This window comes from Trichomycterus rosablanca, chromosome 20 (genome assembly GCF_030014385.1).
Source record: "Trichomycterus rosablanca isolate fTriRos1 chromosome 20, fTriRos1.hap1, whole genome shotgun sequence".
Taxonomy (NCBI): Eukaryota; Metazoa; Chordata; class Actinopteri; order Siluriformes; family Trichomycteridae; genus Trichomycterus; species Trichomycterus rosablanca.
The window spans coordinates 5,771,655-5,795,790 of NC_086007.1; the positions used below are offsets into that span (position 1 = coordinate 5,771,655).

Sequence of the window (24,136 nt, forward strand, 5' to 3'; positions counted from 1 at the left end):
AGATCACCACAAATCTATATTTAGATTTTTCTGATTTAACTTCACGATCCTTTAACACATTCAGAACAACAAAACAACTTTGAGACACACTGTTTTCATTCCTCTTTTTATGTGTAGGTTTTATTGTCTCCTTGGTGCCATTGTTTTTTTCACCTTCTGTTTATTTATTTTTTCTTGTTTTTCCCCCTCTTGAGAACGAGCATGCTATTGCATTGTTAACTCGATGCCAGTGCATATGACATCGTCGTTAAACATAAAACATCTCCCAGGATACAGGGGGTCAGAACATGGCACTTGTGAGAACTTGAACAGCACTTCAGTCCTTCTGTGGGTGTTTACTTGTGATGCGGAGGCACTGAAAGTCTCACTGGGAGGATGTAAGAGTGTGGACTTGGTCTCTTCTGCTATATGAGCTCCAGCTTGTGTTTACAGGGAGAGTATGCTAAAGGTGTTAGATTTCACACCTAGCATGCAGATTGCTATCTCGCTCAAACACAATGAGATGTGTCTAAGTTTTTTGGTGCAGACTTATTCGGCTGTGTTCATGAGCTTTGTTCTAAAGTGGCTTATTGAAATAGGTTGGCCAAAATTCTCTCAGCCAGCCACACTGTATTTAGTATTTAGATACACATAGTTGTTTTAATAAGTTTTTAATAATAAAAATTTGTGGGATTTAAGATCAGCTCCCCCATATGTTGACAAAAGATGGGTTGCATTTGCAAGTCTTCGGCTTGGGTGGAGTATGCCGGAAATAAGGCGGAAGTGATCAGTCGTCTACAAAATAATCAAAAATAAGGACTAAAAAAAGTCAAATTATTTTAACAGGTTAAATGTTATACTAATTCCCCAGTGAATGACCCCTGAAAGGCATTTTTAGACTAAATGCTAACATTTTAACTAAACTCTTAATACAAAACAAGGTCAAATATTTGGAGACCTGATCATTTTACATTTTCTGCATTTAGCAGGCACTTTTTATCCAAAGTGACTTACAGTTGTGACCGCATACAATCTAAGCAATTGAGGGTTAAGGGCCTTGATCGAGGGCCCAGCAGTGGCAACCTGACAGTGGTGGGGCTTGAAACGGCAACCTTCTAATTACTAATCCAGTATCTTAACCACTAGGCTACAGCTTCCCTATGATCATGAGCTGCATGGTTATCCCATTGCAAAACTGTGGGCACCCATGCACTGCACAAATACAGGTATTCCTAATTAAAAATCACTTTCAATGTCAGATCAGTCCAAATATTTTCAAAAGTCATTGTTTAGGGAATGAATAAGGGCTCAACGGTTAAGGTACTGGACTAAGAATGGGAAGGTTCCTGGTTTAAGCCCAACAACTGCCAGGTTGCCACTGTTGGGCCCCTAAACAAGGTCCTTAACCCTCAGTTGCTTGTTCTGTCATTTGTTACAATTGTAAGTTGCTTTGGATGCTGCGTCTGAGCATGCGTCTAAGCTTACAAGGACGCTGTGTCTAAGGTTTATTTTTATTGTTTATACTAGATTGGCTCTTTGAAGCAGCTTTTACGTAAAATCCACGCTTAAGTGTTACCCTTCCTAGATTGATATTTTTGATATTCCTTTGTGGCTTCAGTTGGTATCTGTTAAACAGGTGCTGTTGAAAAATATGCACAAACCTTTAATTTTCCACTCATCAGAATATCAAAATATATTTAGTTTTAGGCACAGTCATAAGGAACGAGGTGCAACAAGGCTGTATATAAATGTATTATTCTAGAGCAGTTGCACAGCTGGAGTACTAACGCAGCGAAGCTGTTGCTGGGGCACTATGTTAATGATGACGTGTATAAAGCTGGGACATTGATGCCCAGTGAGCTGAAGCAGCTATAGGTGTGCAGGGTTTAATTAATGAAAACACACTAGCAGCAGTTTTAGCCATTTCCTGCAGGTCTCAACACAGAGCAATTAACAGCCTATAAAGCTGCAGACTCTGCCGGTGCTTTACTGTGAGAACGGAGATAACTTGGTTCAGCCCAAAACCTCCTCACACCCCCCAGAAAGTGTGTGTCTGTGAGGGAGATTAAATGATGGAGTTAAAACTAGACTTCCCTCTTGTTAACCCTCTACTGTCAGTTAGTCATAGCTGTGAAGGGGAGGGAAATCTGGACCACAGGTGATGCTCTACCTCAGCCCACATTCAGCCTGTATTAGTTGGCATGGTGACTGGGATGATAGGGTGAAAGGGAGGGCTTGTGTGACTGTTTGGTGGAGTGTGTGGTTGGGGGGTTACACTAATTTAGGGTAGGCGTGCCAAAGCCTGTGAGCAACCGGCAGTGCTAAATGCATAACAGTGCCAGCCCCTGATCTGCTCCAGTGCCTCTATCCGTCACGTGTGTGTGCGTGTGCCTGTGCCTGTGCCTGACCATATTTGTGAGTTTAACTCCCCCGTTGGTGGACCAAGGCCTCAGAGGATGTGTAGTTTGCATTTCAGTAGGCACTCAAGCTTGGCTGTCATTTGCATGGAGTTAATTGTGGTGGATACATGACAAAAGCCCTCTCTGTTCTGCAGCCCTGTTGAGCGTTGCGTGCCTGTTGCAGCCATCGAGCAAAGCTCAAAAGCTAATCACACAAACACTGGCTGCACTCACATGAGAATTACATGAGCACATGTTTGACTTATGGAGAATTTGCCACATTTTATGAGCTTGATTTTTTTTATCCTGAATCATTGATAGTCATGAGAACTCATCAAAAAGTCTTATTTACATAAAATTATTTCCCCTAAAGTATGTGGACACCTAAACACCACATCCATGTGTGCTTGGTATAAACATCTTTTTTTTTTTTATTATGGCTATTGTTAGTATATATTGTTATTAATTATTAATATCTAATTAGTTTTCACTTTGCAGCAATATTATTTATTTTATTAGGATTTTAACGTCATGTTTTACACACTTTGGTTACAATCATGACAGAAACTGTAGTTATACAAGATTCATTAGTTCACAAGTTTAACGTCAAACACAGTCATGGACAATTTTGTATCTCCAATTTACCACACTTGCAGTCTTTGGAGTGTGGGTGGAAACCGGAGCTCCCGGGGGAAACCCATGCAGACACGGGAAGAACATGCAAACTTCACACAGAAAGATCCCGGACCGCCCCACCTTCTTGCTATGAGGCGACAGTGCTACCCACTGAGCCACCATGTCGCCCACTTTGCAGCAATAAAAGACTTCATTGTTTTGTAAAGGATTTTGTTAGCTAGTTTTGGAACATGACTGCAGTGATTTGCTGCATTCATGTTAGTGAGGTTGTGCAGGGACTGATAAGGCACATTTTTAATGTCTGATGTATGGCCAGTATGGCTAGAAGTAAATGTACCATGTATCGTGTTGTTGGAAATCCCATAATTATGAAGTTGACACACTTTACATGTGGTTTGTGGTCAGTGTTAGGATCACTATATGTCATGTTTTTTTTTATATTTATTAGGTTTTTTTTTATTTAAAGTAACATTTATTAGGGTAAAGTATTTACTGTTAATATTTACTTACATAGTTGGTGTCAAATTTTAACAGGTACCTAGGGAACTCTAACTAAAACATTTGGTACTGCACTATTAGCCACAGGCAGGGACAGTTCCAGTTATTGGTGCTAACAGGTCAAGTACTCTGGACTTAGTTGTGGTCTAGTTATGTTGTTATTTGCTTCTTTAACAGCTATATATTTTTTATAGCTTTTGGTCTCTGTTTTAAATTGATTTAAATAAAAATTCTGCTAAATAAATTTGTGTAAATGCCAACATACATACCTAGATTCCATACAGGCTGTGACATTAAGTGCTGTTCATGCTAGAATTGTATTCAGTAAAAATTTTAAGTCACTTTGGATAAAAATGTCTGCTAATTTCCACAAATGTGAATGTACTATTTAAACACGACCCGGATTTGTATGTTGAGCTAAACTAGAACAGTGGGTTGGGTGATCCCCAGCATGTTTTCTGTGTTTATAGCAGATTTATAATATCTGCAGTAGTAGCGTGTTAAACTCCTCTATGTCTTTTCTGTCTTTTTTTAATTTTACTTACGAGTGACTCGGTTCACCTAATAGGCTTTTATACTGTAGCTTTTATTATCTTTCTGCCCTGTTTTACCCCAAAGCCCCATTTTTGGTTTTTCAGCTGTTCTTCTTGCATTTTAGAAAGATAAGATAGGGACCGATACTGTCCATTAGCACAAAACGGCACAGGAAATTAGCCTCCATTCCATCTTTCCCCCTGTTGGCTTCCCCTAGGGCTCTGTGCAAACTACACAGCTTTTAGCTAATCTTTCAGCCACCCATGTGTGAGAGACTGCACATTTCCTGCTGTTATTTTCAGCACTGTGGGTTCCTTAATGAAGCTCTTAGTTACGTGGTGACAGAGCTGATGCAGAGCGACCTCCATAAGATCATCGTGTCTCCTCAGCCCCTCAGCTCCGACCATGTCAAAGTCTTTCTCTACCAGATCCTTCGAGGTAAGGGACACACCTACATGACTACATGTACTCTTGTGTTACTGTCCTTACAAACTGTTTCTGTTGACTTTTGTTATTACTGTACTCCAACAAATAAAAGGAGAAGCCAAATGTCCCAACTTGGCCAAATAAAGTAACATGATCATACGGACAAGCACTCTCTTACCCTCAGGTCCAAGCTTGTCTTTCTTCAACCTAATCCTGTGAAATCTCTTACCACACAGACATAAACAAAAACGTTTAAAAAAGTGTACATATCTTACTTTTAGGTCAACTTAAAAACACACTCTGGCAGATGTCAGGGTTTTTTTTTTATTATGAGTGTCACACTATGCACCATGTGTTTCTCCAATACTTGTGCCAGTGCCTCGATTAGTCAGTTGCCAATTAGAGTCGCTGTTGCAGTGGTAATGAGATAAATCCCTGTCCAACCCTCCCTCTTTCAGACTCTGAACGGGTGGGCTGGACACTTTTTGCAGGTTGTGTCTTCATTTGTCCGAAACTGCATTTTAAAAACTTAAGGCTTTCATTTAAATTTGTATGTGATTGGAAATTACTTGGGTTATATAACAATTACATTTTGGATTTTGTTGTTATTAGATATTTTCTTCCATGATTAAATCTGTTTTTAAAAAGTTACATTCGATATGGGGCTATTATTTCTTACACAAGATAAGTGTTTACTAAACAGAAGGTGAACGGTACAAGGACATTTTCAGCATTTGCTGGAAAACACTGATGTGTGTTGATATTTTGCAGGCATGTACAGTGTATCACAAAAGTGAGTACACCCCTCACATTTCTGCAGATATTTAAGTATATCTTTTCATGGGACAACACTGACAAAATGACACTTTGACACAATGAAAAGTAGTCTGTGTGCAGCTTATATAACAGTGTAAATTTATTCTTCCCTCAAAATAACTCAATATACAGCCATTAATGTCTAAACCACCGGCAACAAAAGTGAGTACACCCCTAAGAGACTACACCCCTAAATGTCCAAATTGAGCACTGCTTGTCATTTTCCCTCCAAAATGTCATGTGACTCATTAGTGTTACTAGGTCTCAGGTGTGCATAGGGAGCAGGTGTGTTCAATTTAGTAGTACAGCTCTCACACTCTCTCATACTGGTCACTGAAAGTTCCAACATGGCACCTCATGGCAAAGAACTCTCTGAGGATCTTAAAAGACGAATTGTTGCGCTACATGAAGATGGCCAAGGCTACAAGAAGATTGCCAACACCCTGAAACTGAGCTGCAGCACAGTGGCCAAGATCATCCAGCGTTTTAAAAGAGCAGGGTCCACTCAGAACAGACCTCGCGTTGGTCGTCCAAAGAAGCTAAGTGCACGTGCTCAGCGTCACATCCAACTGCTGTCTTTGAAAGATAGGCGCAGGAGTGCTGTCAGCATTGCTGCAGAGATTGAAAAGGTGGGGGGTCAGCCTGTCAGTGCTCAGACCATACGCCGCACACTACATCAAATTGGTCTGCATGGCTGTCACCCCAGAAGGAAGCCTCTTCTGAAGTCTCTACACAAGAAAGCCCGCAAACAGTTTGCTGAAGACATGTCAACAAAGGACATGGATTACTGGAACCATGTCCTATGGTCTGATGAGACCAAGATTAATTTGTTTGGTTCAGATGGTCTCAAGCATGTGTGGCGGCAATCAGGTGAGGAGTACAAAGATAAGTGTGTCATGCCTACAGTCAAGCATGGTGGTGGGAATGCCATGGTCTGGGGCTGCATGAGTGCAGCAGGTGTTGGGGAGTTACATTTCATTGAGGGACACATGAACTCCAATATGTACTGTGAAATACTGAAGCAGAGCATGATCCCCTCCCTCCGGAAACTGGGTCGCAGGGCAGTGTTCCAGCATGATAATGACCCCAAACACACCTCTAAGACGACCACTGCTTTATTGAAGAGGCTGAGGGTAAAGGTGATGGACTGGCCAAGCATGTCTCCAGACCTAAACCCAATAGAACATCTTTGGGGCATCCTCAAGCGGAAGGTGGAGGAGCGCAAAGTCTCGAATATCCGCCAGCTCCGTGATGTCGTCATGGAGGAGTGGAAAAGCATTCCAGTGGCAACCTGTGAAGCTCTGATAAACTCCATGCCCAGGAGAGTTAAGGCAGTTCTGGGAAATAATGGTGGCCACACAAAATATTGACACTTCAGGAACTTTCACTAAGGGGTGTACTCACTTTTGTTGCCGGTGGTTTAGACATTAATGGCTGTATATTGAGTTATTTTGAGGGAAGAATAAATGTACACTGTTATATAAGCTGCACACAGACTACTTTTCATTGTGTCAAAGTGTCATTTTGTCAGTGTTGTCACATGAAAAGATATACTTAAATATCTGCAGAAATGTGAGGGGTGTACTCACTTTTGTGATACACTGTATGTGATTTACTAGAAATGCTGTGTACACATACACACACTGGACATCAAAAGTGGTGAACCCACGTGTTCAGTATAACATCTGATGCTCAAGAGAACCTCTGATATCAGAGCTGAGTAAAATACGATTGTAAATTAATGTAAAAAAAAAAAGTATTAAATGTAACCACTTTGCTACAGTTGTCGTATTTATTTAGCATAGACAAGTGGGGAAAGTATTATATTAATATTAATCTTAAAAATGGAATGTCCCTTCTTACTGCTAGTTAGCATTAAGTCAAAAATCTGTGCTGTTATGTATTGAAAATTGTCTTTAAAATTGAATTGTATTACTTTCAACGTATCTATTAATTATTAATCTAATACAAACTACATGTGTAAGTTGGGTAAACAAATAGAACTCATTAATATTTTATCTGTACAGATATTAGTTTTGTGGCATAATTACCCTGTAGGTTTACTCTGAGTGTGTGTAGAAAACATCCTACTGTCACCATTACACTCTTATACAATAAAATGTACAATCATAAATCACTGGAGTACAACAGCAGCACCTCCGTCTCTCCCTCCTTACTGTGCTGATGCTTATTAAATATATCACACATCATTTACACAAAAACAATGATTGACGAGAAACACCGTTCATCACAGGATGCTTCAGGATGACGGATGTTTACAAGGATGAAGTGGTGATTGTATTTTGTTTGCTTGTCTCCTCAGGTTTGAAGTATCTGCACTCAGCTGGCATCCTGCATCGAGACATCAAGCCCGGCAACCTCCTCGTCAACAGCAACTGCGTGCTCAAGGTTAGTGTTTCTGCAATTGCAAAGTAATACTTTGTCACTTTCAACATAATCTCTATCCATAGTATCCATCAAAAATTGATGTATAAAAAAAAAGCACTTGTGGGTAGATGAAACAAATTTGGAAACTGTTACGTTCCAACACTAAAATGATCAGACAGAGAGAAAAAAACATTAAATCTGTTCTAATGTAACTAATCAAACTCCTCAGCACTGTGTATATTTAATTTCTCTCATGTTTTGTCATATATACACTCAGCCATAAGGTCTCAATCTTTGCTTTAAAAAGGACAAATTATACTGCTTTGTTGGTTAACCTTTTTTTTTTAGTCAAATAGTGAGTCTGTATTTCTGACTTGCTGACAAATCTTTTTTTTATTACACTTTTTCTGTTTGGCAAAACATAGATGGTGATTTTTTATGGCGGTGTCTACTAAAATCAATCTACATTATATTTTTAACATTACATATACAGTATTTTAAAACTAAATTTTTTTGAAAAGTTATTGTAAATTAAATAAACGTTTTTGCAAACTGTTTGTAATTGTTATTGTTGCCATGTGACTTTGCATATGTATGTGAATGCAGCATAGATGTAAACAGCACTCGCATGTGTACATTTTGTGTACAGGGAGTATCTACTGTCAGGCAAAAATCTTAATCTACTGGCAGGCTGCATTTTAATAGCATACATATTGTTATTATTAAAATTTTGACATCTAATTTAGTACATAGTGTATGGTTAGGAGTTTTTCTCTTGAAATATGACTGCTGGCTAGTGCAGTTTTCTTGACTATTCCAGACAATTTATGAGACCACCTAAAAGAGCCATTTGTTTACCACTTAGCTAAATGAATATAGAAAAACTTTTACTGTTCTTGATAAAGAATATTTATAGAGTTTTGAAAATGTTTATTAATTAGCCCAAACACCCGCCCCAAACTGCTATTCTAAAGCAAGTTATTGTGATTATTGTTTGTGATAATTACTTACACATAATACACCACACATACAGTGTATCACAAAAGTGAGTACACCCCTCACATTTCTGCAGATATTTAAGTATATCTTTTCATGGGACAACACTGACAAAATGACACTTTGACACAATGAAAAGTAGTCTGTGTGCAGCTTATATAACAGTGTACATTTATTCTTCCCTCAAAATAACTCAATATACAGCCATTAATGTCTAAACCACCGGCAACAAAAGTGAGTACACCCCTTAGTGAAAGTTCCTGAAGTGTCAATATTTTGTGTGGCCACCATTATTTCCCAGAACTGCCTTAACTCTCCTGGGCATGGAGTTTACCAGAGCTTCACAGGTTGCCACTGGAATGCTTTTCCACTCCTCCATGACGACATCACGGAGCTGGCGGATATTCGAGACTTTGCGCTCCTCCACCTTCCGCTTGAGGATGCCCCAAAGATGTTCTATTGGGTTTAGGTCTGGAGACATGCTTGGCCAGTCCATCACCTTTACCCTCAGCCTCTTCAATAAAGCAGTGGTCGTCTTAGAGGTGTGTTTGGGGTCATCATCATGCTGGAACACTGCCCTGCGACCCAGTTTCCGGAGGGAGGGGATCATGCTCTGCTTCAGTATTTCACAGTACATATTGGAGTTCATGTGTCCCTCAATGAAATGTAACTCCCCAACACCTGCTGCACTCATGCAGCCCCAGACCATGGCATTCCCACCACCATGCTTGACTGTAGGCATGACACACTTATCTTTGTACTCCTCACCTGATTGCCGCCACACATGCTTGAGACCATCTGAACCAAACAAATTAATCTTGGTCTCATCAGACCATAGGACATGGTTCCAGTAATCCATGTCCTTTGTTGACATGTCTTCAGCAAACTGTTTGCGGGCTTTCTTGTGTAGAGACTTCAGAAGAGGCTTCCTTCTGGGGTGACAGCCATGCAGACCAATTTGATGTAGTGTGCGGCGTATGGTCTGAGCACTGACAGGCTGACCCCCCACCTTTTCAATCTCTGCAGCAATGCTGACAGCACTCCTGCGCCTATCTTTCAAAGACAGCAGTTGGATGTGATGCTGAGCACGTGCACTCAGCTTCTTTGGACGACCAACGCGAGGTCTGTTCTGAGTGGACCCTGCTCTTTTAAAACGCTGGATGATCTTGGCCACTGTGCTGCAGCTCAGTTTCAGGGTGTTGGCAATCTTCTTGTAGCCTTGGCCATCTTCATGTAGCGCAACAATTCGTCTTTTAAGATCCTCAGAGAGTTCTTTGCCATGAGGTGCCATGTTGGAACTTTCAGTGACCAGTATGAGAGAGTGTGAGAGCTGTACTACTAAATTGAACACACCTGCTCCCTATGCACACCTGAGACCTAGTAACACTAACAAATCACATGACATTTTGGAGGGAAAATGACAAGCAGTGCTCAATTTGGACATTTAGGGGTGTAGTCTCTTAGGGGTGTACTCACTTTTGTTGCCGGTGGTTTAGACATTAATGGCTGTATATTGAGTTATTTTGAGGGAAGAATAAATTTACACTGTTAAATAAGCTGCACACAGACTACTTTTCATTGTGTCAAAGTGTCATTTTGTCAGTGTTGTCCCATGAAAAGATATACTTAAATATCTGCAGAAATGTGAGGGGTGTACTCACTTTTGTGATACACTGTAAGTGTTTCTTTGGGCAAAAGAGGAAATATTGTTCCTAAGTGCCATTCATTTACTGAAACTGTCTCCAAGGCAAATTGTTATGTCCCCCACCCAACTATTTGTCATTGGTTACCATTGCCCTTGGCCATCTGCTGGTGTTTGTTACCTTTTGCTTACAGAGTGTATGGCAAACTCTCACGAGTAAAAAGCATAATACTGGTCTGTGTTGATTTAATGTACTAGTACTAGTTATTCAGCTGTTACTGTGGGTGCCAAAACAGCACAAGTTGAATCACTGTACCTAGTAGGGGTGGGCGATATAATATCGTTCACAATAATACCGGTATAGTTGTAAACTCGATATGGTTTTTGCCATATCGCGATATTGTTAGCAAACGCGCGTCACTCACTCTCAAGCGCGTAACAGTTAAATAATGGACAGAGAGTCGTACCGGAGTTACAACACGTGGCAACACATCACATTTATTTCAGCACCTAAAGCAAAAGCACGAGGAGTGTCGGTCACTGCGTGAGTCCGAGAATGATGTGAGAACAAAAACTGTGTCAGTGAACGAACAGAATACACAGGTTACCACACAGGTTACCACACAGGTTACCTTCTGAGAACGTTTAAAACACAGAAGCGCTAAGCGGAACGCTTTCCTTAGCGTATGAGCATGGAAACTGAGTCAATGAGTCAGAAACGGTAAAGATTCATTCGTGTTGCTGACTCTGTGGGCAAAACGACTCCGGTTCAAGAGATTCAGATGTATGAACCAATCAGAGCTTCAAATTCAGATTCTGGGCGGAATTTCAAGCTCTCTCTTCATTGGTTGCTGTAAAATTGACATATCCATTATGCAATGATAGCATGATCGAATATTCATTGGGATTTTTTGATGCTCATTTATTTGAAGTAAAATGGACAGTATAAATGTGATTGTGAGATTCTGCTGGTTTGTTTAATATAAATGTTGTCAATATGAATACAAATACAGCCTGTAATAATACAAAAAACACTGTAATTAGCCAGAATTGATCAGAACTACAATGTTTTGTGTTTTTAAGAGCACATAAACAATATAAGGTAAAATACGAGCAGTGACCTGCCATTGTACTTTAAGTTTACATTATATCGTATCATATATAGCCACTTCTCAAAAGCATATGGAGATATTTTTTTTAGCCATATCGCCCAGCCCTACTGGAAGTGATGCTTAATTTACTGTACATTTAGTAACATTTGTACCTTAGATTTCCTGACTGTGTGCAAAACAAAAAGTGTTCTTTTATATCGTAAGTGAATATCTTTATCGCAAAAATATCCCAAAATATCGTGATATTATTTAAAGGCCATATCGCCCACCCCTAGTACCTAATACTACTTATTACAATATATCAAGCACGTAAAGGTTTAAAGGTAAAGTTTTAAATTAGAAAAAGCATGGCCCATATGCACAGACTGCATTTAACTGTTCAGTTATAGATTATGGATCTTTTATAACGGCTTTAAATTCTGATATGCTAAAATTTTTATTCATGTAAATGTGTGTGTGATATAAAAATCACCTAGTGAAGTGATCAAGGTGTGTTACCTCCATGACAAACTAAGGAGATTCCTCAAAAGTGTGTGTGTGTGTGTGTGTGTGTGTGTGTGTATGGGCAGCTAGAGAGATCTGCTGAAGGGGAATAGGGAATTGATGAAGCTCTTAGGCTGGAGATAGGGAATTCTTTACCATGCATTAGCTCATTTATCCTTTAGGCTCCATTTCCGGAAAGACAAAACACTTCTTCTACATTTAGCACTCACTTTCCAGTCCTCTGAGAAATGTTCTTTCCTGGCCTTTTTTGTTTCCCTGCGTCACAATGATCCCTTTCTTGCCCGTCTGTCTGCTTGTGGCCCCAGTCACTGCCATTTTTAGCTGTGTTTCTCCCAGGACAGGTTTTTTTTTTTACTTGGTTTAACACATCATTTTTCATCCTTTTAGACTAAGAAGTAATTAACAACTTCATCCTAAAATATCCCCTCTGTCTCTGTATATGGCTTCTGTTTCAAGTGCTGGGGTGGAGAGCTGCTTTTTTATTAATAATCGGAAACCTTATTTTGTTCTACATTCATTTTCCCAAGTTCAGCAAGTTTATATTTAGCCAATCAAGGTACAAGTAACTGCAAAATAAAGGATAATACTCATTTATGCAAACTATATTGGCTAGAATTTAATTTTTAACTGTGATTCACCATGATTTTCCTTTATTTAGGAAAAGTTCACATTCTTATTATAGCATTTTAATTCAAAGAAAGAAAAACTGGTCGTATCTTTTATTTCTTTAAGTGTATCCACCACTATGAAAAACTTATATACACTATACATGTTTAATATAAATGTTAAAAAATATTTGTCCTAGGGTTTGTCAGTTTTTTTAATTGCATTATATATATATTGCATTAAATATAGTAGTACTATTTGAATAAATAATAATATTTATGCTCATATTATGTAATTATGTAATTTTATATTATATTGATTTTATATTAATTTGAGGATTTTATCACAACATATGCAATAAATTTATGTTTTTTATTTGACTCTCCAAAGCAGTTTTTTATTTTAGTGGAAATCATGGTGGTATTATATGAGTTGATATTATAAGGTTGGTTCTGTGTTGCAGTGAAGTACCATGAGTATGGTTTACATTCTGGTTTTAGCAATGGTGCTGTTTATTGTGCTGTAAGAAACACCTAAACCTTTATAAATGTTCAGTCATTTTTAACATATTACAAAACTCACCTTGTGTTGGCTTTACTTACGTAAATGTAATGCATATTTTTGGTGCAGATCTGTGACTTTGGCCTTGCTCGGGTGGAGGAGCCTGACGAGTCACGTCACATGACCCAGGAGGTGGTGACACAATACTACCGTGCCCCCGAGATCCTTATGGGAAGCCGTCACTACGCCAATGCCATTGACATCTGGTCGGTAGGCTGCATCTTTGCTGAGCTGCTGGGTCGACGCATCCTCTTCCAGGCCCAAAGCCCCATTCAGCAGGTACTTACATACTGCTAATTCACATCTAATTGCTTAGTAATATCGTGTGTGGTTGTTGAAGATGTGGAGGTTTAAGTGCAACGAGCTAGGTTGGACTAGACAAAGTTTTGTCATTTTTAATACATTTATATCACGTTACAGCTCACAGCAGTAAATATACAGTTTTATTATTGCCGCATAAATGAAAAATACTGGCCAGTAACAGGTAATTGTATTTAGACAAATGTTAAACAGAACTGGCTAAAAAGTGAGAGAATCTCATTGAGATTTAAGTTTAGCAGGTCTCCAGGCTGTGTGTGTAGTGGCCATGAACCTTGATTTACTTTATGGAGGGACAGGATCACTGCTGAACAAGCACAAAAAGTCAGGCAGCAATACTTTGGAGTGCACATTTTACTTCCCTAATAAAGTATTCTAGATTAAATCAGTTTATACGATGCTGGAAGTTTTGGCTGTTCATTATCACAAATATATGGGCAGCGGTTCCCGTCGGTCACAGCGCCCCTGTAAATAAGTCCTTTGTTTACAGCACCCCAACAAATCTGTAACTATGTATAATAAAAATAATAGGAAGAATTATATTGTTGTTGGATTATTTATAAAATAATAGTAATTAATACTACTATTTTTAATATATTATTGTAGCAGCCACGTTCTGCTTCGTATTTTAAAAATGAAACATTGTTTATGGTATGATATATCAGTTCTTGAAAAGTGATTGGCATTCATAGTGGATTCTGTGATACCCCTGGATGAATGTCATGACATTCAGGTAGGATTTGTCTCTCCTCCAATACTAGCTACACTAGCTAATGCCAGGCATCTGTGGATAGCTTGATTAAAAGTAGACCCTTGTCTATAGACTCTGCTTTATTCAGTGATTGCTTTACATATAAAGAGTTAAAATAAAATAAATAAATAAACTCACCTCACAGTAAGAAGCTCCTGGGTTTGATTCCCAGTGCGGAGTTTGCATGTTCTCCCTGTGTCTGCATGGGTTTCTTCTAGGATCTCTGGTTTCCTGCAAGTGAGGTGAATTGGAGATACAATATTGTCCATGACTGTGTTTGTCATTAAACTTGAACTGATGAATCTTGTGTAACCACTAACTACCTGTCATGAATGTAACCAAAGTGTGTAAAACATGACATTAAAATCCTAATAAATAAAAATAAACAAGAATTAGTAGTATATTAGTAAAAATGCAGAAAATGTAAATGTTTTGTTAGGGCAAATCCAAAAATTATTGTCATAATTATTAGCATAAGTCAGGGTAGTTGTAGGCACTTTTGTATTTACGGCAAAAGAAAACAGGTAAAAGTGGAAAGCTAGGAGATTCACCAAATAATAAACAAAGAAAGAAAAAGGGCAAAAACAAGACACTAGTAACAAAACTCAAGAACTGCTTGGAAAGTCATTATAGACGTAATGAGATGTTATAATGCTTTTTAGTAAGACAGTAAGGGGTATAAAAACACTGACTAATCAAGGAAGAATATGAAGACAGGTGTGTTTAATGAAAAGGGGATTGATGTCAGACGAAGGGAGGGGTTACAGGAACACACAAGATGAAATCTGAAACTGAACTCACTATGCATGTGCAGCGTCGTCATGGTAATGAGGATGATGACCGAGAGGCCAGGGAGGACGTTACATAAGGCATATTAATGAAAGAAGCACCAATTATAAATTAATTAAACATCCATCAAAGTGACTGTAAATCAGGAATGGTGTATTTAGTGACGAGCACTATTAATAGGCCATGTTAAATAGCTTGTATACCTGCCGTATGAGCTGGGAAAAGTTATAAAATTTTTATTTTATTATTTTCCCCCTATTTTTTCCAATGTATTTATTTTCAATTCCCAGTCGTGGATCCACTGCTGCTTGCAATCTCCCAGTCTGATCAAGGAGAGCCAGATTATCACACGCTTCCTCCGACACGTGTCCAAACTGAGACTGCTTCTTATCACCTGCCTGCGCTGCGTATCATATACAGAGATCATTGCTAAGTTCCCCTACCCTCCCTCAAACACGGCCAATTGTGTTTGTGTGGGTGCTCGGCAGAACTGAGCAGACTCACAAACTCTTCCTTCCGCGTTACATTGTGCAACTCGAGCACCAGGTTTTTTTTTTTCATTTAATGTATATTTTTATGCTTTGTTTTTCACTCTGGTTATACAAATCTAGTCATTCTCAATTCCCCATTACAATTCCTTTGCTGGTTGCTACTCATCTGCGCTGACCAAGGAAGGCTGCAGATTAGAACCCTCAGACACTCATCCAGTGCCACCAGCCACTTCTCACTCACAGATAGTCATGCTGTGTCCCAGGGTGGAGCTCTCTGCAGTGGTGAGCTAGCTTATTAGCCCACTGCACCACCTGAGCACCCTGTTATTTTAGAATTTAATAGAATCATTGCTGTATTGAACCTGCCTGATGAGGATGGTGGGTATATGGTCATACATTTGTCTACAGGTAATGATGGAGAGTTGCAAAAGTGTATGGCATTCAGCAGCTCATGTCCAAGCGTAATCTGTGACCAAAAACAGTTGAAGCAATTGAGGGTTAAGCGCTTTGCTCAAGGGCCCAACAGTGGCAGTAGTGGGACTAAAACCAGACCCTTTTAATTACTATTAATTTATTATTAATTTAACTATTAATTTTAAGATAGATGCCGACAGATCATTTGGAGAGTGTGCCAAAAAGAAACCAATTTCTCTCATTTCCACAAATGTTAAGTCTCTAGAGTTCACTAAAGGACTGGTTTCTGTGGTCTGACAACAAACCGACCAACAACAAACCCATACTAAAGCATGAAATACATTTTCTCCTGCCTTTTTAATGACACATTTGCAAGCTGCAGAGTTGTTGCTTATTGCTTTCAATTTTCACAGCTATGACCTTTAGAATTTTATTTCCAGACAATATTATTTTATGTGGTCAAACCTGTATTAAGTCATCACCAGAGCTGTAGAGGTTTAAAGTCCCTGTAATTTCAGATACAGCTGTTCCTCTCTGCACGTTCATGTTTTAATAGGTGTATAGACTTACACAGCTGGGCATCCAACCAGACTGGAATGTGCACAGACCACAATTTAACACCCACTTCAAAGCTCATTAATTTATCTCCAGTTAATAATTTGATGTAGTTGTGAGTGATTCTGCTTCATCTGGTTTATAAGAAGTGCAGGCGTTTAGGTCATTATGAACAACATCTTTAATCTGTATATTTTTGTCACTTGCTCCAAATTCTCTCTTTCAGCTGGACCTGATCACAGATCTGTTGGGGACTCCGTCTCTAGAGGCCATGAGAACAGCATGTGAAGGAGCCAGAGCTCATATTCTCAGAGGACCACATAAACAGGTACGTCTAATACCAGCAACTTTACCATTAAAAGTGCATCGCAAACTGTTTACCAACTCTTGTAGAAATATTTGATTTTGCCCTCCGGACACTGAAATATCAGCAAGAGTTGTGATATTGATTTGTGCCTGTTTTGTGATTTATACTTATTAAGATCAGATATTTTATTACTCTATAAAATAACTCTAACCTATTACTACGCCATAGGTTATACTGTAATGGGTAGATCACGTCTCCACATAGCAATATACGCCGACGAGGCATAACATTATGACCACTGACAGGTGAAGTCAATAACACTGATTATCTCTTCATCACGGCACCTGTTAGTGGGTGGGATATTAGGCAAGTGAACATTTTATCCTTAAAGTTGGTGTGTTAGAAGCAGGAAAAATAGGCGAGCTAAAGGACTTGAGCGAGTTTGACAAGGGCCAAATTGTGATGGCTAGACGACTGGGTCAGAGCATCTCCAAAACTGCAGCTCTTGTGGTGTGTTCCCGGTCTGCAGTGGTCAGTATCTATCAAAAGTGGACCAAGGAAAGAACAGTGGAAAACCGGCGACAAGGCTCATTGATGCATGTGGGGAGCGAAGGCTGGTCCGTGTGGTCCGATCCAACAGACGAGCTACTGTAGCTCAAATTGCTGAAGAAGTTATTGCTGGTTCTGATAGAAAGGTGTCAGACTCCATACCTCGATGGGTCAGGGCAGTTTTGACAGCAAATGGGGGACCAACATGATATTAGGAAGGTGGTCATAATGTTATGCCTGATTGGTGTAAAAAAACAAACCATTTTTGTATAGAAATCTGCCCTTATTCGATAACACAGTTTTAAAGTCTGTGCTTTATTTTAGAATTGTGTAATAACTGTTTTGGTTTTGTAAATTATTATAAAGACCATTTTTCACTTGAGCTGCCTTCAAAAAAGATTCTCCATATTAAGTGACTGCAATTATTAACCAACCTTGTCGAGTCTTGTGCCTTTTTGCTTTCCTACAAAGAGTTTCAGTCGTCCTCTCAGTTGGGTTTACGGTAGCCAAGCCTTCTGCGGCCCCCGATCATGCTCTCTCCACTTCATTTCCTCTGGCATGCAGCTTATATTACTGGCCTTGGTCTTCTGATCTTGTTCCATAACTGACAGGCGTGGGTCGATTGCGGTGCCTGGATGCTTTCATCGTGTGTGTTCAGTTCTCTGTTATGTGAAGCTTTTGTCTGTTTTATTAGGTCTGACGCTCTTGTTGGTAGCGTTGGATGGGGTTTGCCATCAGCTTTGTGTTTGCCAATTGGTCTTGGCATTTGTCTTTTCTCGTTCTGGTGCATTACTACACCCAGCTTGGCGTTTTTGTAGTTGTCTTTAAGTATATATTTAAGATTAAAATAGCGTACATTTTAAATCAGTACATTTTGCACAAAGAAAACTTTGAGATCATATGGACTTCCACCAGCACCAAACACCACTAGTGGAATTTGGAGCACACTTATAGAAGTACTGCTCTATGCAATACTTTCAGTATCTCCAGTATGCGTGGCTGCTTTCTGTTAGCTTTTATGGTTTTAATGGTGCAGGATGCCTGGTCGAGTGTGTGTGTGTGTGTGTGTGAGTTTAGTGCTGGGTGTTTGCTCTGCGGTCCTGAGCAGCCCGTACTGAGAAAGCGATACGCGAGTGCAGTTACTGCAGAGCAAGCACTATGGCCCCCTATTTCCTGGCTCGCATCGACCCGCCTGGCCATTCGCCTAGCAGCGTGTCAACCTACCCAACACACACACAGAGACACACACACGCTGAAGCATTGTGTGCAAATCTTACTTAGCTTACTAGCTAAACTCGTGATTGCAGTCTGAGCAAAATTGGACCACAGAAGTCTTACACCTCATTTTTATTCACACACACACGTGACATTTGGCTGACCTTGCCAGTCAACGCTCTATTTCTTTGTTGTGAGACTGGAAGGCCAGGAACAGGATGTTTTAATCACATCTGTCGACTGCTGCTCCATTTACAGGACTGCTTAGGCAACAGAGTTGAAGGGAGAGGGTCAGGGTCTCTAAAAGATAAAAAGTGTATAACGGGATACTTGATCACTCACTTTGCGCAAGTCTACTGAATTTTGCATAAAACTTGGTTCTTTGTAGGTCTTTGTGTTCCACTTTTTTGCCCTATGTGCACACCAGCAGCAACTCCTTTTGCTCCACGTTGCTCAAATCAGTGGTCACTGGTGGCTGTCTGGTGTCTTCAAGTGTAGCTTAGCCTGGTTTCAGCGTTGTCACAACAGACATTACAAAAAGTGTCTTGGTTACGTAACACGTCTTATTTCAAACCCAGAGTTTTATATTTTTGTGATCTGGTATATTTCAAACAATAAAATCAGCAGTTCTCTGGAACTCATATGGAGGTCATCTAAGATGCAGATGGGGTTCAGGAGATTTAAGAAGTGATAATATTTGCTGCTTTCTTTTAGTTTGAATTAGTTTAGGCTATTTATTAATTTGTTTATTTATTATTAAAATGCAGTCTTTTTACTTTGTGTTTATTTATATTTTCTTTGCTTGCCACAGATGGTTTTGTTTCAGTTTGGTTATAATAAATAAAACGTTTTTCTTTAAAAAAAAATAAAAAAAATCTAATTGATATAATGAATAAGAGCAATTAATGTGGTTTTAGCTGCTTAATATCAAACCTACATAAGCACTATCTTCTGCAAAATCTTTTGATCTTTAACCAAAGTAAATCAAAGTCTGTGCCAGAAACCCAACACAACTGACTAAACTCAATAACCAATTGTTCAAAGAAGAGTGGTCAGATAGTCAACTAGATTGTCATCCGGCCATCTCGGAAGCTATAGATGGCTATCAAAAATCTATAGCGGTCTGTTAGGCTGTTATGCTATTGGCCAGCTGTGAATCTACACATACATGATTGGCTGTGTCTGAGGGGGAAAGGTTGAAGCCCTGAGATGGATTAATGCACTGTCTAGCAGATTCCTTCCATCTTCTACAAAGCACTGTGGCTTCTGTAGTTTTTTTCTGGAATAATATACACTGAGTACAGTTTTGCATTTTACTTTCTCTAAGAATTTCCTAAAATGTCTATAGATAAAAATCCTATTGAAACTGTGAGCCAATAAAATATTATGTTAGGAAGTTACCAAACAAGCAATACTTAAAATACCACAGTTAACTATGTTTACATCATTTAAGGGACAGGGGTAGCCTAGTGGGTAGAGCTTTTAATTAGGGCTATCAACTAAAAGGTTGAAAGTTTGAATCCCAGCTCTGCCATGCAGCCACTGTTGGGCCCTTGAGTGAGGTCCTTAATCCTCTCTGCTCCAGGGGCGCTGTACAATGGCTGACCCTGCACTCTGACCCCAGCTATCAAACAAGCTGGGATATGCAAAGAAAGCATTTCGTTGTACATGTGTAAATAACAAAGGCATTCTATTCTATAAATAAGCACAAAAAAAAAAGTCTTTATCAGTATTTAAATTTGATTAATTCAATTATTTCAGCATAAGTAAGATTTATCTAAAAAAATATTCTGGTCATTTTAACTAACAACACAAATGTAATTACCAGAAAAAACCAACAGCAGACGTTTATTCTCAGTTGTTCAATTAAAAGTAAAAATGCTGACAGGTTTTTGAGAGAGCAAAATTCTCTTTGTGTCGATCATTTGTGTTGGCAAGCTGGTAAGGTCAAAGTGTGAATCAACCAGATAAAATGAAGAGTCTCCAGTGATTCTAACATGGAGAATGCAGCAACCTTTTCTTCTCTCCTCCCGAGACTGAAACGAGTCCATCAGGTAGAATGTTCAGAGAAAATGGAGATGGAGCCACAGTGAGAGACGGGGGTATCAAAAGGAGCCAGAGATTTGGGCAGACGTTTCCCAATTCATTTAGGTTCCCAAAGCCACGCTGGTACAAAGCAAAATCACACAACGCTGGCGTCCACTGGAGGATGTATTAAGAGGAGCAGACGAGGGAATGAAGGAAGAAAAAGCAGTGGATCTAAAAGGGGCTCTGCTTTTAAAGATTGACTCAGCTTCTTCCACCAGGGACCTCGTTACAACCTATTAATTTTGCAAGGCTCTCAGCATCAGCTGAGGAGAAACAGGCTTTTAGACTCTCTCTCCTGTATCTATGCTTGTGAATTTCTGTCCCTGATCCACCTTATCTGCTGCACCACCTGGCTTTTGTGCAAGCAAAAGCTGGCATGCTCGTGGGAGACAGATGTATGCATGATGCCATGTTGTTTTTCTCTAAAAGGCATGCCTGAATAGATTAGGTTTCCAATACACACACGGCAGCATGATTATAGGATTTTATCGTGATTTGTTACTTTTGATTAGTTGGGTTTTGTAGACTAGAGTTGCTGGACAACTGAACATCACGTTCATAGGTACTTGTTGAACAATCTCGTTTATTTTACTCAGGCATCGAAAGCATTGGTTTAATTAGCCATGATTTGTGATGAAAAGTCCTGACTTACCGTATCATTTCCAATTCATCCCAAATGTTTTAGATGAGTTTTATCAACCCCACCAATTTTATGAACCTTGCTTTATGCATGGGGACTTTGCCATGATGTAACTAAAATGTATTTCCCCAAATTTTTGCCACAGATTCACCAATATATTTTTTTCTCTTTTTCTCCAATTTTTCCCCTAATTTTCTCCTCTAATCTAGTCGTATCCAATTACCCTGATTGCGTTACGCTTCACCTCTACCAATACAACCCTCCACTGCTGACTGAGGAGCTTCACAACTGACACACGCCCCTCCGACATGTGTGCAGTACCGACTGCATCTTTTTACCTGCACAAGGCAAGTTCATATGCGGATCAGCCTTGTGTACGGAGAGCCACACCCGGTCCGCATTATTTCCCAACTCTGTGCAGGTGCCATCAATCAGCCAGCAGAGGTCGGCTTTTCCCACCCCATGAACACAGTCGCTCGTTGTTCAAGTAGGCGCCCAGCCCAGCCGAATGGCAGAGCTGAGACTCAATACAATGTATTCGAAAGCCCAGCTCTGGTGTGGTAGCGTATTTTACCGCTGCACCACCTGAGTGCCTACCAATATTGCATTCTTTTGTCTGGACATTTAGATTTTTTTTTTTTTACTAAAAGTGATTATTCCTTCTCTACTGAACTGTACAGTGGGCACTGTGCGTTTGTATCTTGTGTCCATCAAACCAAGTGTCCAAGGGCTACGTAAGTTATACCACATTTAACCCTAAGCGTTGTTCATTGTGATCTCTGAAGCTTCTGACGAAGAGTTTTTGTGCTAATGGTGCATCTAGATGCAGTTTGGAACGAACTAGTGGGTGCTACAAATAAGATCAAGTAACAATCATTTGCTTTAGTGCTTTCTGATACGTTTTTCAAGCTTGGATATTTCCACACTTAATAATTGAGCACTTGCATGTTGGTGTAGTGCTTTTTAATTCAGTAGTTTACAGTTTAGTGGTTTCAGGTTTTAAAGACTCGTAACCCTCACACACACACAAACACACACACACAACTCCCTGGCAGGTGGTGTTCTGATGGTCGCAGTGGAACATAAAATAAGAAGATTTAAGTAGGTGATGTTTGGATGTGGAAAGTTGGAGTGTGTTTGCATATCAGATCTAGGACAGATGTGGCCTCCCAGGTGGACGATGCATGTGTGGCCTGGTACTTTTTTGTTTCCCACCACTATTACATGCAGATGGCTGGCTGACCCTTTCTTAACCCACAGCAGTACATCAGCAAAACCAATAGTATCGGCTCTGAACAACATGGCCAACTAGTGAGAGGTTTTTCTCTGTTCTGGAAATTATACAGTCAGTGCAAAACAAACAGTACAGATTAATCCTGTCTCCATTATTCACGGTCTTGTTCTAAAAACACATTAGATAAAGATAAAAGGGGAGGCTTCATTCCAAATAAACTTCCAAACCCTCAGAAGACACTTCAGGGAAGACGGATTAAGAACGTCGTTACATTACTGGAAATATTGTCCAGTCTAGCCACTGAAGTGCTTGGTCATTAGTGAAATATAAAATGTCCTAATAACCTGGATATTTGGTCTTGTCCTGGTGAATGGGCATATTGATCATTATTGGTTTTAAACCCAGCTTCTATTTATTTTGAGCCTCTCGCTGATAAATTCACAAATAAAATTGTATACCAAACTGTGCTTATGATAGAAAAAAGCATTTTAATTGCAAATGTATTGCTTTAAAGTTTTTTTATTATAATATTAGGATTAGCAGATTGTTATATTGATCATGAATGTAGCTCCATTATTAGTAACCTACTTTTCCTGTGTAGCTTGTGGTGTTACAGCTACATTTCTCGGAAAAAAACAGTTTTGACGTTTCTAAATTGCTCCTTTCATGTATTACCACTTCCTGCTTACTACTCCCTGCTATTCTCTGATAGAAAGTAAGTCAGTTTAGTTTCTCAGCAGCCCTTTTGATGACAAAAATCAAGACCACATCACTGCTGTAATGGCAGTTTTTCTTTTCCATACTTTGCTTTGAGGACGGGCTCATGCTTCTTTGGAAGTCATCCGAAATGGAAAGTATAAGTTGGACTTAAAGCCTACTGCTTTTTTTGGTTTTCCATTAAACAAGGGGCAGGTACTAAACAGACAAAAGTAAACATGTAAAAGCACAAGTTCTGGTTTTATTCAAACGAATCTTTGGTGCACTTAAATTGTAGAATTGCACCATCTTAGAGGTATGTAGCTGTATCTAGCCCATCCCAGCTTTTCAATGGGCGCAGGGCACACAGTAACACCCTGGACGGGGCGGCGTTCTATTGCAGGGCACACATACGCACACCCATTTTTTTTAAGACCCCTTTTTATCTACATGCTGTTTGTTTAATCTCAGATGACACTTTTTTGTGTTCTTATAATACTCAAGGATGAGCTGGGGACTTGGCTATGACTTACTTCTATGCAGACTCATTCTCATTTTCTCTGAAAGCAGAGGTAACTAACAGTCCAGGTCTGTCTTCCACTTGTATGCCCCACCTGCAGAATTTGCAGGATTCTCCCGCACCCTTAGTCTCCCTGTGCTAAGAGATTTGGGTTGGATTATCAATGGTTCATTTGTGCATGGGTAAGGATGGGGGGGTAACCGGGAGGGTTTATGACTGCAGCTGCTTCTGTTGCAGAAGCGTGCTGGGGTTAGGCAGGCCAGACAGACTCTAATGACTCTGATTAACCACATATAATATTCAGCTCTTCTAGGAAAAGTTTCTAGACATTTATTTAGTTGAATCTTACGGCAAAAGCCGCAGGCAGCAAAGACTTTACAAGCAGGATAGGGGTACAGAATATTTCAATGCGTTTTAAGACAATCAAGTCATCAACAAGTGGATAATGATTTCCAAGTCAAAATGTGCCTTG

The 24,136-nt window shown here is 39.6% G+C and overlaps 1 protein-coding gene across 1 annotated transcript in view; it reads left to right on the plus strand.

The window, feature by feature from the left end:
- The window catches only part of nlk2 (nemo-like kinase, type 2), an 87,069-nt gene that overhangs the window by 54,224 nt on the left and 8,709 nt on the right, over nucleotides 1-24,136 (plus strand). The window contains exons 4-7 of the mRNA XM_063016694.1: nucleotides 4,378-4,484; nucleotides 7,612-7,697; nucleotides 13,167-13,376; nucleotides 16,642-16,743. Coding sequence (XP_062872764.1) covers nucleotides 4,378-4,484; nucleotides 7,612-7,697; nucleotides 13,167-13,376; nucleotides 16,642-16,743 — 505 coding nt within the window. The remainder of the gene's footprint in view (nucleotides 1-4,377; nucleotides 4,485-7,611; nucleotides 7,698-13,166; nucleotides 13,377-16,641; nucleotides 16,744-24,136) is intronic.